Genomic DNA, 14,113 nt, shown 5'->3' on the forward strand with positions numbered 1-14,113 from the left:
CTTTGCAACTTAGGCTGGAAAGTAGGTCATTGTCTGAGGTAATTATTTGTTGAGAGACTGCTTATCTAGATCCATTGTGTTGCTTTCCTGCCTATTTTTCCAACAGTCTCCTATCAAGCTAGTTTAATACATTCATACAGGAAAGTCTAATAACCCAAAATACAGCAACTTCACTTTACTGACCTGGTCACATAAGCATTCATAGCATTACTACAGATCAGTATTCTTAGGTAATTACATAGCAGCTGTGTGTGTCCCCTAGGAATTGTGAGCCACTTGACAATATGGTCCTCCCAAGATAAAAACCACGGTGATACCAGGTGCTGACAATCCACAAATGAGTAAAAGAGCATGAAGCAGATTCTGAAATCTTCTCTTAAGTTTAACACTGAACTGAAAAGCTTTTTACATGCCAGGATTTGAGATTGCAGTTCTCTATTTGCTACAAGACTTCATTAAAATACCTAAAAGAGGGATGTGACTTTTCTACATTCCAATTGTCGATTTAAAAGTTAGTGATTCTGTCAATGGCAGCAAATAAAACAGAGACCTCCTTTAAATGCAGGACTTGGCAGGTGAGAAGAGAGGAAAACAGTGTTCCACTAATTAGTATTAATATGTCATTTTAATTTGAGTCTACACTTATAGATTCAGATTTGCACCATTAGTCACATAATTGCATGTGTACATTTGGGAATGTTGCAGACCATGACCCTGTATCTACCAGCACCATTGTTGTCTGCGGGGATTGAACATGGGACTTTCACCACCAAAAGCGTACATACCTCCCATCTGAGGTCAGGGAATGATGTCTGTAGCTATGGTTAAATAGCATAGTGTTAAAATACTATAGGGACAGATACTGAAAGGAGATAGGCACTCAATGTCTCAGATCATTAAGTCAATGACAGGCTTTTCTTTCAGGGTGCACTCGATCAGACCCTATACCAGTATATGATGTGTGTCTAACTGGTATGTGAAAAAAAATCTGGCCCAAATATTATCACTGAAATGGACTCTTAAAACTTTTTATGCATCTTTCAGTCGACTGTTAACCTCTTTCTGCTACAGAAGTTTGCAAGTTAGGTTTTCATAAAACTAAATTGCAGACCTGTAATACATACCCAAATCTAATGTTATGCTACACTAATTTGAATACAGACTATTAAGAGAGAGAGCAGTATGCGGTTAGCTGAAAACCTCATCTTTGGACAGAATAAACAAAGTCGGGCTAAATTTTTTCACATAATTGAAACCAAAACAATACCTACATTCCTTACTTACCTCTGAAATAAGCATAGATGTCAAAAGTGTACTCTTTATGATCAGGAGCGGCGCCAGGGTTTCTGACGCCCTAGGCGGACAGCCGTTTCGCCGCCCCCCGGAGCTCCAGTGGAGCTGCCGCAGTCATGCCGCCGGGCGGTCCGCTGGTCTAAAGGCTCCGGTGGACCTGCCACGGGCATGACTGTGGTAGGTCCACTGGAGCCTTTAGACCAGCACACTGTCCGCCAGCATGACTGCAGCACCTCCACCGGAGCCGCCACAGCAGTGGACCGTCCGCCGGCATGACTGCGGTAGGTCCACCGGAGCCTTTAGACCAGCACACTGTCCACCGGCATGACTGTGGCACCTCCACCGGAGCCGCCACAGCAGTGGACCGTCCGCCGGCATGACTGCGGTAGGTCCCCCGGAGCCGCGTGCCGCCCCCCCGGCAAAATAGCGCCCCCCAAAAAATTCTGGCGCCCTAGGCCATTGCCTAGGTCGCCTAAATGGTAGCACTGGCCCTGTTTATGATGCAGACTTAGCTGCCTGCTGTCTCTTTTTTCTTTCATTCCATCTTGATACTAATAAGATGTACTGTAGGAAGGTGAGGAGGACGCCCGAGGGGAGTGGTAATGGAGTGTACAGTCTTCTGCCCCGGCAACCAATTCAGATCCAGCCCAGCTCAGTAGTGACTAAAACTTTCTAACTCATTACTTTACAAAGCACTCTACTTAAATCCAGAGTGCCACAGACAATAAAGAAGCTCTGTGTGTGAAATAAGGTCTCAATTTGGTTCCTATGGACATGAGGCCACATAATAAAAAACACTTCACACTTGGCATTGAACTGCAGCCTCAGAACAGAAGCCAAGGACTGGATGGGCATGGAGACTGTGCTACCATCTCATGCCTAGAGGTCACCTCTCTGGGGCAAGTCTGAAGCATATCAGCAGGGCTGTGGGCAGAAGCTTAAACAGCCTCTGCAATATTTCTGCTCTGTAGCTGAATAGACAACTGCAGCAAGTGCAGGTGTCAAGCAAACTCCGTGCATAAGCGCTCAGATTCACATTATTTTTTCTTAGCTTATTCCAGACTACAGGGCCTTATTTAAATTGAGTCCTTACCTTAATCCCTAAAATGCTACTGTGTATGTTGTACTAAGTAATACTTAAACCTAGCAGCTATAAATGACTGATCTTTCTTTCTCATCTCTGGGAAGTTTTTATAATAGGGGCTTCAATCATCATTCTGTAACATGTAACATTTATAATATACATGTAAAACAATATAGTAAATCCAAAATATGTACTAACATTCAAAACTCACCGCTGACTTTCCTGGGTGACCTTCTGTCTATTTAAGATGTCTGTGATGTTGTATTGAACTTCCTAAAAAAACACCAAAACAAAAAAAACTCATCTATGTATAAATGCAGAGAAATATTTGTCAGGGATTAAGAAAAAAATTGTTTGTGATATTAATTGGCAATATCTATGATAAGTACTTGGTGGTGCTGAAGTCTTTTTTAACTTCATAACCATAATTTATGGGAAAGGGATACTGTGGTTCCTGTGCTATAAAAGGTTAAACTTCAGCAGGAAGGTGGGGGGAGCGGTGCTTCTGAGCGAGAGCAGCATGTGGAGACTCCTGGCCCCTCTACCTAGGAACTGGATCTGCTGGCCATTTCCAGGGCACAGTGCGGAGCCAGGAAAGGCAGGGAGCCTGCCTTAGACCCACTGGCCATTGACTGGGAGCCGCCCGAGGTAAGCCTACGCCCCAACCCTGAGCCCCAGCCCCCTGCTCCACCCCAGAGCCCCCTCCTGCACCCTGAAGCCCTCATCCCCAGCCTCACCCCAGAGCTACCAACCCAGAGCCTGTACCCCCTCTTGCACCCCAACCCCCTGTCTTAACCCGCAGCCCCCCTCCCAGATTTGGAATCCCTCACCCCCACCAAACCCAGAGCCTCCTCCTGTACCCCAAACCCCTCATCCCCAGCCCCATCCCAGAGCCTACACCCCCATCTAGAGTCCACACCCCTTCCTGCACCCCAAATCCCTGCCCCAGCCTGGAACCCCCTCCTATACCTTGAACCCCCATTTCTGGCCCCACACCCCAGCCCACACCCCCAGTTAGAGCCCTCACCCCAACCCCTTGCCTCAGCCCAGTGAATGAGGGTAGGGAAGAGCGAGCCACCTAGGGAGGGGGAATGCAGTGAACGGAGGGCAGGGCCTTAGGGAAGGGGCAGTGCTAGGGTGTTTGGTTTTGTGCAATTAGGAAGTTGGCAACCGTACTCTGTTCTGAGTTACGCATTTTGTGCGTATGTTAAATCCACCTAGCATAGGAATCCGTCCTTCATGCTAGTTCCCTAATTAGACTAGCAGCTTTAGCATCCTCAGCTGAGTTATGGATTTTGAAGCTTTGACAAGTTCTTGTAAAAAATAATTCAAATGGTGATCAGGAGAAGTTTGCTTCTCATCAAAATACCATAATAGCTCTCCTAAACAGTGAACAATAGAGTAGAGGGACAACCAACAGCTTTCTACTCTCGAGCAGGTGGTTCACCTTGGGCTCATGCAGAGCCCACAGTAGCCAATGGGAGTCTTTCCAATGACTTCAATAGGCTCTGGATCAGACTTAGTGAAGACAACTGGAGCAAACAGGTTTCTAATGGGGCTTTGGACCATATCACAGTTCTAAAAAAGGAACTTACTTTGATTTGGTGTTGAAGGAAGTTGTTGGCTGAGTTGAGTTTGAGAGCTTCCGCCTGTAAAAGCAATAACGCAGCTTTGTTAAACTGTAGCACAACATTTCCAAAAAAGCAAACAATTGAACTGACCTATTTTAAAAATTCCATATATGTGCACAGTACATGTCCTGCCATCTTAGCATTATGAAATCACAGTGTTAGGAGAAATACGAAGATGGGCTAGTTCAATTAGCTTGCTCTTCTTAAATGATAGCATACTTGCCCTTTGTCTAACTATCCAGTGGGTGCAAGGTTTAGATTATAGCTTTATTATTATGGATAACAATTTGAAATCATATACACCTTACACATACAGACCCAGATCAACTAACCAGCCATTTGCTGGGGGAGCTAATGTCTCAGACTGTGTAGAGCAGTGGTTCTCAACCAGGGGTATACTTACTCCTGGGAATACGCAGACGTCTTCCAGGGGGTACATCAACTCATCTAGACATTTGCCTAGTTTTACAACAGGCTACATAAAAAGCACTAGCAAAGTCAGTGCAAACAAAAATAGGGTAAAGACAATGACTTGTTTATACTGCTCTATATACTGTACACTGAAATGCAAGTACAGTATTTATATTCCAAAGGATTTATTTTATAATTATATGGTAAAAATGAGAAAGCAAGCAATTTTTCAGTCATAGCTGCTGTGATTTCATTTCTGATTTTGTAAGCAAATCATTTTGAAGTCAGGGTATGCAACTTGGGGGATGCCAGACTGATCAGACTTCTGAAAGAGGTACAGTAATCTGGAAAGGTTGAGAGCCACGGGTATAGAGGGTCTATTCATTCCCAGAGTTCATATACTTGTTGAGAGTGCCTGGAGTGGCTGCAAATGAAGCATTGGGCTGGCCTGCCTCAGGCAGCTGCTGCCTCTCTCAGGCTGAGAGCGCTGTGCAATATTGCCCTCTGCTGGCTGCTCTTCCTCATTCCAGCTCAGGTAAAGTTGGTCAAAAAATAAAACAAATGAAAATGACATGAACAAAGTTAAAACCATATAAGGAACTTCTGGATACTCATATCCCTTTTAATAGGCGTCTCTGGAGCAGAGAAAAGAATTTGTTCTCTTAATGTGCTTCACATTGTGTCCAGAAATTAATTGTTTATTTAGCTGTGAGGGGCATAACTCATGCATTGTTAATAAGTTTGCAAAATAAACTTTTCAGAAAACATCTTGGGCTTATACCTTTTCTATGCTAGTACAAATAAGGAAGACTTTAGTGGCTTATAGTTGTTATTCTCTGATCTAATATATTGACACTCTATACATTCATCTGAGTCAAGACTTTCTCTCCAAATGAGTGTTTGTCATTTGTGGGTAGCAGGTTTTTGTTTTTTGTTTTTAAAGTGAACTACAGTTTTCTGTCTTGTACAGTTCGATAAGAGGACAAGATTGAAAAAACTGGCAGGCAAGACAAAGAATTGGAATGCAGCCAGTCACTTTAAAGACACCCAAGTGAAACCCAGCAAACACAATGATGGTCTGTGTGTTTGGTCTGGAAAAGACAAGAGTGGAGTGTGCATGATTTTTGGTCTGTGTCTTTGTTTTCATATTTTTTCCTGGATGCTACATAATTGCATGGCTGCTCTGTTTTACTACCAGTACAACAAACTGAATGGATCTGATGTCCTGAAGGAAGGTTAAATTCAGCCTCAGAGGATAAAAGGTTGGGAGAAATATTTGTATGTTTTTTTTTTAATTTTATAGAACTGGAAGGGAATTGAGTCCAATCCCCTGCCTTCACAGCAGGACCAAGTACATCCCTGACAGATTTTTGCCACAGATCCCTAACTGGCCCTCTCAAGGATTGAACTCATAACCTTGAGTTTAGCAGGCCAATATCCAAACCACTGAGTTTTCCCTCCCCCTATGTTAGAGGTATATTTCAATTATGTCTAGCCATCATTAACTGTGCCACATTTCATTTTCTGCATGAGCAGAGAATATTCAGCTTTTATTTGATTTCAGGAAATTACTTCACTTAAGACACCTGGGATTCCTATTCACCTGATCAGGGACAGGGAAAGCATGGCTCTGTTGAGTGCTTGTGGTACTGCTAGCGGCACAATTTCCAAAATAAAGAGAATGCTGTTTTTAATGTGTTAGGCGCCAGTCCTGCAGATGCTTACACACATTAGACTTTTCATACCGTCAGTGGTCCCAAGACTTCAGTGGGACCAGTCACAGAGCTAAAGTTAGGCCCTTAAGTCTCTGCGAGATCAGAGCCTTAGATTGCACGCTCTGGAGCAGGGGCTGTCTCTGATGCCCAACACAGTGAGGCCCCCAAGCCTGACTGGGACCTCTGAATGTTACTGGAATACAAACAAATAGATGATAATTTTTGTAACAAATATTATCATCATATATTTGTTAGTTTTATTCCTCTGCTGGTAGGATTTTTAAAAAGTGCTCAGTGCTGGCCCAACCATGCTCCCTTTAAAGCCCAAGGAAGTTTTACCATTGTCTTCAATAGGAGAAGAGTTAGGCCAGAGTGCTTTTGAAAATCCCACCTGTTATGACCTTATCGGTGCACACAGTTATTACCACCCACCAAGTGCAGGAGCAAAAGGAGAGAACATCAATTAAAAAAAAACAATCAGACCCTGCACCTATATCACTTATATATTTTAACATATGTACTTTAAATAACATATGATGACTCTAAAGCCTCAATCCTGCAATGTGGTGTGTGCAGACAGACCCCTATGTCTGCAGAGCTCATTTACTTTAACGTGGGGGTCCACCCATATGCATCACATTGCAGAATCAGAGCCTAAACACCATGGTGTTTGGGGCCATATAAGTACAAGGAGTAGAGATGTATGTTCTCAGAGGAGAAAATATAGGCAACTGAGTCACTATCTGTCTCTTCTAAAGAGCCTCTCACCAAAGTAACTAGGCACCAATAAACTCGATAGAAGCTGTTTAGAAATAATTGTCATGCCTCTATGTCTTTAACCGTCTTCTCTATAGTATTTGCCATCCCAGCATGAGTCATGGTTTCTCGAATCTCTTTCTCTATCGCTTGCATTTCCTCCCACTTAGCAAGAACTTGGCACCTCATAGATTCAATCTGTTCAGCAAGGGAGAGATGTTTCTCTTCAGGCAGTTTCATAGCATGGTCACCGGAGGTCTCTGGAACTATAAAAAGGCAGGCATGGTTAATAGCACAGTGTTGCCAGAGAGTTATTTGGCTATTTTGAGCTAAACTGTTGCAATCTCAGTTTGAGCCCAGTGAAAATGGCAAAATGTCTACAGAGAGGCCAATGAGAAATTAGATCACATGCTCTTTTCTCAGAAATTGCCAGATGACGAATCAGCTTGCAGGCATGTATGGTACCTAGGAATTACATCTAGTCTGGCAGCGCAATGAGTATGATAGTGTCTGGTTCATTCCTAGTAGATAATAATGTTGATTGGGTGTTTTAACAAAAGAATGAAAAATCTGCCCAGTTAGTGAGTGAAGTATCACTGCTTAGTATCTGCTAAACTATTTAGAAATAACCCTTAATAAATTATACACTGGTTTGTTATGGTGATGCTCTAATGTTCTTTTCAAACCAAGGATTCTTCTCTAGCCAGACGACCCTCCCCAACTGCACATGTGCTTGCCATCCCCTGCAGCTACCTGCGTTTCTAACTTAGGCTACGTCTACACCACGCACGTTTTAGCGACACAGCTGTGCCGCTAGAGCCGGGCCACTAAAAGGTGCGCAGTGTAGCCGCTCTTTGTCTCTGGAAAGCTCGACAAAGCACTGTTCACATCGGTGCTTTTTGTCAGTAACACTTTAGTCGTTCTGGGGGCGGGAGGGGTTCTATGTTTTTTTCACACCCCTCCCTGAATGATAAAATTTTACCAATGGAAGTCCAGTGTATACAGTGTAAATTTCCTGTTCCAAGCAGTGAGCATCATCTTCTTCCAATCAGCCCCCACCAGGAAACAGGCGGCATCACATTTCTGCCTTTGGTTTCAATAGACCTGCCAGTGATCATACTTGGTATAATTAAACAGCAGTCACAGCATACCCACCTGTCCACTGTAGGTAGGCCTCACAGCAGAGGTGAGTTCTGAGGAGGGGTTTGCTAAAAACAATGCAGTAATTTGTAATGTTTGTAAAGGTTTTGAAGGCACAAACTGCTAAAGATTATCATTATGGTTAAGGTTCTATACTCAGGAGACCTGAATTCCATTCTTGCCTATGCCACAGACTTCCTGTGTGACCTTTGCCAAATATCTTAATCTCTCTGTGCTTCAGTTCTCCATCTGTAAAATGGGAATAATAGTAGTATCGCCTTTTCTGTCTTGTCCATTTAGACTATAAGCATACAGAACAAGGACTGTCTCTTACTGTGTGTTTGTATAGTGACTAGCACATTTGGGCCTCAATCTCATTGGGTTTTTATGCATAGTATTCAGCCCTTTCTGATTTTGTTCTTTGCAATTCCTTTTCATCTGAAGCTTTCCACATACAGTTGTCTAATATCTTGAAAATGTTGGGGAGGAGAGCTTGGGATTAATTGGACCAGCATTTCTGAGATGCAAGACTTTGAAAAGGGAAGTGTTTTCACAAAGTTCATAAGTCTTTTAACTCATTTCCTGCACAGCCATCCCTGAGAAATGTCTTGGCCTAGAAACTTCAAATTCATTAGTTCTGTCAGAGATCTAGAGCCAATGATCATTTCTGAGAGGGCAGCTGTAAAACTTTGGAGTTCAAAGCCTGTGCCAAGCTGTAGAATCAAACATACCAAGACAAATGCAGCCCCAGCTAAGTCCACTGAAGTGCATGGAGTTACATCAGAGAGGAATTTGGGCCAGCACATTTCCCGAGTGATGAAAGAGCAAAAGTTGGTTTGATTATATGGCATTTTTCATATGCAACATGCGTTCATAATAATGAGTAAGATACTGATAGTAGCACTAAAATACAGCACTGATAACAGATCACATGCAGCCTTGGGTATGATGCTGTATTTAATTGAGAAGGAGAGTATGGGCCAAAACAGAGATATAGCCTCCCTTTCAGAAGCTGCCATGTAGTATTTAACATATGTGTGGAGCAGCTATCAGAGACAGTCAGAAAACATCTCACCTTAACAACTCATGTGGCTATTTATTCTATTTCCAGTGTAGAAGCTTAACATGTTATATGGTCACATGCTATGTGAAGAAGCCATGTTTTGCATTTGCCATAAATACAGAAGTTTAACAAATGCATGAAATATAGATGCACTATACAGTCAGTCTTGGCATACTGAATTCTGCCCTGATGACATTTTACAGAAATTCAGAAATGGCCCAATTCATCAGAAAATAGTCTCCTTCCTTTTTGCCCTTTCATGAGCTTCCAGATCTACATACTCTTTTTTTTAATTGAATCAGCTGAAAACTCTGATCCAATGCTCACTGAAGGCAAATTCAAAACTGATCAAAGGAGATAATTATTCATGCAGCACAGAATTAGACTGTGGAACTCATTGACACAGGATGTTGTTGAGGCTGAGAATTTAGCAAGTGTCAAAGAGGGATCAGACATTTATATAAATAACAAGATTGTCCAGAGTTATAATAGCTGATGCTTAAAAGAGTTTATGAAAGGACTACAAAAGCTCATGCTGCACAACTTAACCTGCCCTCTGACTGTTAGAGATAAGGACAAGACCTTCATGAAGTGTCAGATTATCTCACATCTTAGGCATCTCCTGCTGGCTATAACATCCTTAACCAGCTAGACCACAGGTCTTATCTGGTATGGCACATGCCCTGTGTTCTTTAATAAATGCAAATTCTCCTGTTGATTTCAGTGGGCTTTATCAGGCCCAGAACGAAAGGCAAAAAAAAATATTATCCCACAAGATGCTCAGCACCACTGAGAGAGATATTTCTTTGCTTTTCGTTAGAAGCTGTTTAGTTTTAGTGTGTTTTGGTACCCTGATTCACAATATTTGTGCGTTGGGGTGTGTTCGTTTGTTTCTTGCAAGACACCCTTTCTGTAAATCCACACTGTATTATTACCTACCGGTTTTACTCTCAGGAGACTGGCTCACCCACAGCTGAATTTCTAATTCATTTCTGAGTCTAGAGTGGAACAAGAGAGAACACTGTGTTAATGTGATCACAGCCATATTTTGAGTATCACTCTGCGGGTTAGGCATGAGCCAAGGCAATTCATGTAATCCTGCAGCTCTTATACATGTGAGGATTCCCACTGACATTCATAGGCCAAATTCTGAGCTCAGGTATACTTGTGTAAATGCAGAGTAATGGTAAATTCAGTTAAGCGACTGGAGTTACTCTGGATTTGAGTGATATAAATCAGAGAAGAATTTGGTCCATGATCCCTGCTCTGAGAAACTTGCAGGCTCGAAGCACCCTCACATTAAGCCCTTGTTTCATGAAGGAAGTAGCATTAAAATGGCAACAGAGAGAAAATAGCTACACATTATTTAAACACATGCTAGGATACACTCATAGCCCAGAAACATATGTGGAGTGCTATCCATGTAATCTATTGCAGACTCATGTGATGATCAGTTGATCACGTACTTGGCCCTCCTCACCTGCTCTCTGCTGATTAATCCATGTCCTCTGGATTCATTTTAAAATTGCAAGCAGCTTCAAACAAATGCCATTTTTAAAAAGATATCAGCCAAGAAACAATTCCTTCTTCTCCCCCTCCTCCACCACCACCAATTACGTGATTCCAAGCAAAATTCAGACCTCCACCAGTAATATCTTTGGTCAACTTAAAAATATTACAGCTTTAAATTCAGATTACTAGTGGCAGAAATGAAGATACTGTTGGGACAGGGAAATCCTCAGTTTCTCTTGCAACACAGACTCCCTTCTAGTCCTGGAAGATTTTGTGATAATGGACTTCTACCCCTAACATTTTCACAAATTTGAAGAACTATTTTAGTTCATATTTGGATGTTTGTGTTATTCCCTCTGAGTCCAACACACTTGGATTCATGGTAACTAAGGCAGCTGAGTTTGCTACTGGAAGAATACAGAAAACAGTAAAAATAGCATTTTTCTTAAAATCTAACCATTGGTAAGATATGGTGCATATACAGAATCCATGAAGTTGTGAGATGTTATAAAAGTTTTACAACACACTCCAAACACAACACACAAAACCATTCTCTGAAGTGTCCCTTGCCACTGTTTGCCAGAACCTGGGAATGGGTGACAGAGGATGGATCACTTGATGATTACTTTTTCTGTTCACTCCCTCTGAAGCATCTGGCACTGGTCACTGTCAGAAGACAGGATATTGAGCTAAATGGACCATTGGTCTGAACTGGTATGACCGTTCTTATGAGCCATCCCAAACTCATATCAATAAAACCCTTCTCCCATACCACTTTGTCACACAATCTGTCTCTGTAGACACCTACACATATGTATAATTGTTTGGCCACTGTTATTTAGCTACTTGCTTTTGCTGCAGTTTCCTTTGGTGTAAACAAGGCTTTGTCACACACTTTACTATCATAATGATCATAGAATCATACATAATAAGTTTGGAAAGCACAGTGTTAATGCTGTTATTTACACAGTTTTGATCAAATAAAAATAACTACACAACAAAATAAACAGACCTATTCGATCATCTAATCTAGGTAGCTCATGCATCTAATCTAGGTAGCTCACGCACAATCTAACCCAGTTGACTTTTGCAAAAGGGGGCAAAAGTCAACTAGGTTAGATTGTGACTGGTTAGTTCTTGACTTTGATGGAAGGGGTGTTGAAGGCAGGAGCATGTGATTGAATGAGTGTAGGTGTAATAATATTGTAAGAGTGTATTTGAAACAAAAAATGGTTTGTCTCCAATGCATGTGAATGGGTCACCAGCAAGATTTCAACAGTCCAGTATGGACTTAACAACTTGAGCTAGGAATAACTCCATTTATTTTGCAGTAGTAACAGACTCACATCCTCTATGCATACTAGGCACTAGAGTGAGATAACACATCTGGTTTGCATGTCCCTTACACTTATGGCACTTACTCTTCATTTCTCTCCAAGACACTTTTGGCTTTTTTCACAAGGGTCTGTACTTCTCGCCTGATCGCTTCTATTTCTTGTGCCTTCACGGGTCTTTTCCCCATACCTTTCACCTGAGCCATCAGTGTCTGAGATTAAATAAACAGGAGTGAAATACGAGGACATGCATGTTTATAATGGGCATATGGAAGAAACATGCAAGAACTTGTACAATTTTTCTTCACTGAATATGCAGGACCTAGCACAATATATATATATATATATATGTGTGTGTATATATATATATGTGTATATATATATATATATATATGTATATATATTTTTAGGTGAAAAATCAATTCTGAGGGAAGCTTCTGAATGAGGATAAGTGCTAATGCTAACACTTCCACGGATGAACCAGAAAAACACTCATCTCTGTAAACAGACAATTCATTCTAATTCCACAGAGACATTGGAAAGGTAAAGTAAAGGTGGTTACCAACAGAGAAAGGACTGACAAGGCTGTGTCTGTCCCAGCCGATTGTCTCTCCATTCCTACCCAGCTAAAGGCTTTGCTGCTTGTGGGATACACAGTAGAGAAGCAACGAGAGGGATTAATGGGCTAGTTATGCCAGAGCAGGGGTAGGCAACCTAAGGCAAGCGTGCCACAGGCGGCACGCGAGCTGATTTTCAATGGCACTCACGCTGTCCTGGTCCTGGCCACAGGTTCGGGGCCTCTGCATTTTAATTTAATTTTAAATGAAGCTTCTTAAACATTTTTAAAAACCTTATTTACTTTACATACAACAATAGTTTAGTTATATATTATAGACTTATAGAAAGAGACCTTCTAAAAAGGTAAAAATATATTGCTGGCATGCAAAACCTTAAATTAGAGTGAATAAATGAAGACTCGGCACACCCCTTCTGGAAGGTTGCCGAACCCTGTGCTAGAGAAAGCACACTTCCACTGCTGTCAGCTGTGCCAGGTTCATCATTACCTTCCACCGTGATTTGAACAGATCATCATAGTAATACAGCAGCACCGGGACCCCAGCACAGAGTGCCATTAAGGAAGGGAGTTGGTACCTAGGGTGAAATCCTCACCCCATTGAAGTCAATGGTAAACTTCCATTGGATTTTACTCCCACAGGATTTTCACCTTGAGCCTACAACAAAATCATGTACTTGTGGTTGGCAGGAGACCATTGACCTAAATGATTACTTTTATATTTCACAGTAAAAGCAAAATGAAAGTATAAAATGTCACCCAGTATCCTTGTGTTACAAGCTTCATCACAGCAATATATAACACAGCAGAAAACAAAACAATTGCCAGAGAGAATAAGATATGTCAACATAGCAATTGGGAGCATGCTTCCCCGTGCAGGTTGACGAATGTGCCCTAGCTCTCCTTGAGCAAGAGTGCTAAAACTAGCAGTGTGGTCACTGCAGCATGTGTGGCGGTTTGGGCTAGCCCCCCTGAGAACAAACACACCAGATTACCTGACTCCCTGGGTCTGTAGTCACACAACTATTTTTAGTGGGCTAGCTCAAGTGGAGTTAGTATGCGTCTGTCTACCCACTCTGGGAAGCATGTTCCCAGCTACTCTGGATCCATACCCTTAACGAGACAGTTTCTGCTACCTGATTCAAAGCTACCCAGTCCCTGGCCCAAAGGGCTACATGCTGCTGGAGAATAAGTTGAATCATGGCAAGTCCCCCTCCCTGTCCTGCCTGCACTGCACCCCAGAACACTCCTGACATGTCTTTTTCTTCCCTTTATGCTAAAAGGAAGGAAGGGGAGAGGGACGAGGAGCTGATGTAGAAGGTGCAGGGAGCTAACTTTACTAGTTTCATTCCAGTGGTGAGTTCCCGTGCACAGGAGGAATTGTCTTCCTGCTTTAAGGGAACAATACACCACAAAATTGCCTTCGACAAGAGTTTCTGGCTTGAAATGTTTACACAGCTCTGTGTAATTTTCAGTACAAATACCGAAGTTTAAATTCAGATTTTGTGCTCCCCACAAAACCACTGTGCAGAACATTTCTTGGAGGCACCCTCCCCACTCTCTTAGCTTTAAACATCTGGCTGTGCAAACATATTTTTAT

The 14,113-nt window shown here is 42.2% G+C and overlaps 1 protein-coding gene across 5 annotated transcripts in view; it reads right to left on the reverse strand.

Moving 5' to 3' along the window:
- C3H6orf118 (chromosome 3 C6orf118 homolog) overlaps window positions 1–14,113 on the reverse strand; it is a 53,131-nt gene that overhangs the window by 19,787 nt on the left and 19,231 nt on the right. For 3 of the 5 annotated variants that reach the window (XM_032790923.2, XM_032790924.2, XM_032790922.2), the window contains 5 exons: window positions 12,027–12,151; window positions 10,033–10,091; window positions 6,960–7,156; window positions 3,973–4,026; window positions 2,589–2,650 (listed from right to left, as the gene is read on the reverse strand). In XM_032790923.2, the coding sequence (XP_032646814.1) occupies window positions 2,589–2,650; window positions 3,973–4,026; window positions 6,960–7,156; window positions 10,033–10,091; window positions 12,027–12,151 (497 nt within the window). The remainder of the gene's footprint in view (window positions 1–2,588; window positions 2,651–3,972; window positions 4,027–6,959; window positions 7,157–10,032; window positions 10,092–12,026; window positions 12,152–14,113) is intronic. The other 2 variants (XM_032790925.2, XM_032790927.2) reach the window with 1 other exon arrangement.

The sequence above is a fragment of the Chelonoidis abingdonii genome, chromosome 3 (assembly GCF_003597395.2).
Source record: "Chelonoidis abingdonii isolate Lonesome George chromosome 3, CheloAbing_2.0, whole genome shotgun sequence".
NCBI classification, from domain to species: Eukaryota; Metazoa; Chordata; order Testudines; family Testudinidae; genus Chelonoidis; species Chelonoidis abingdonii.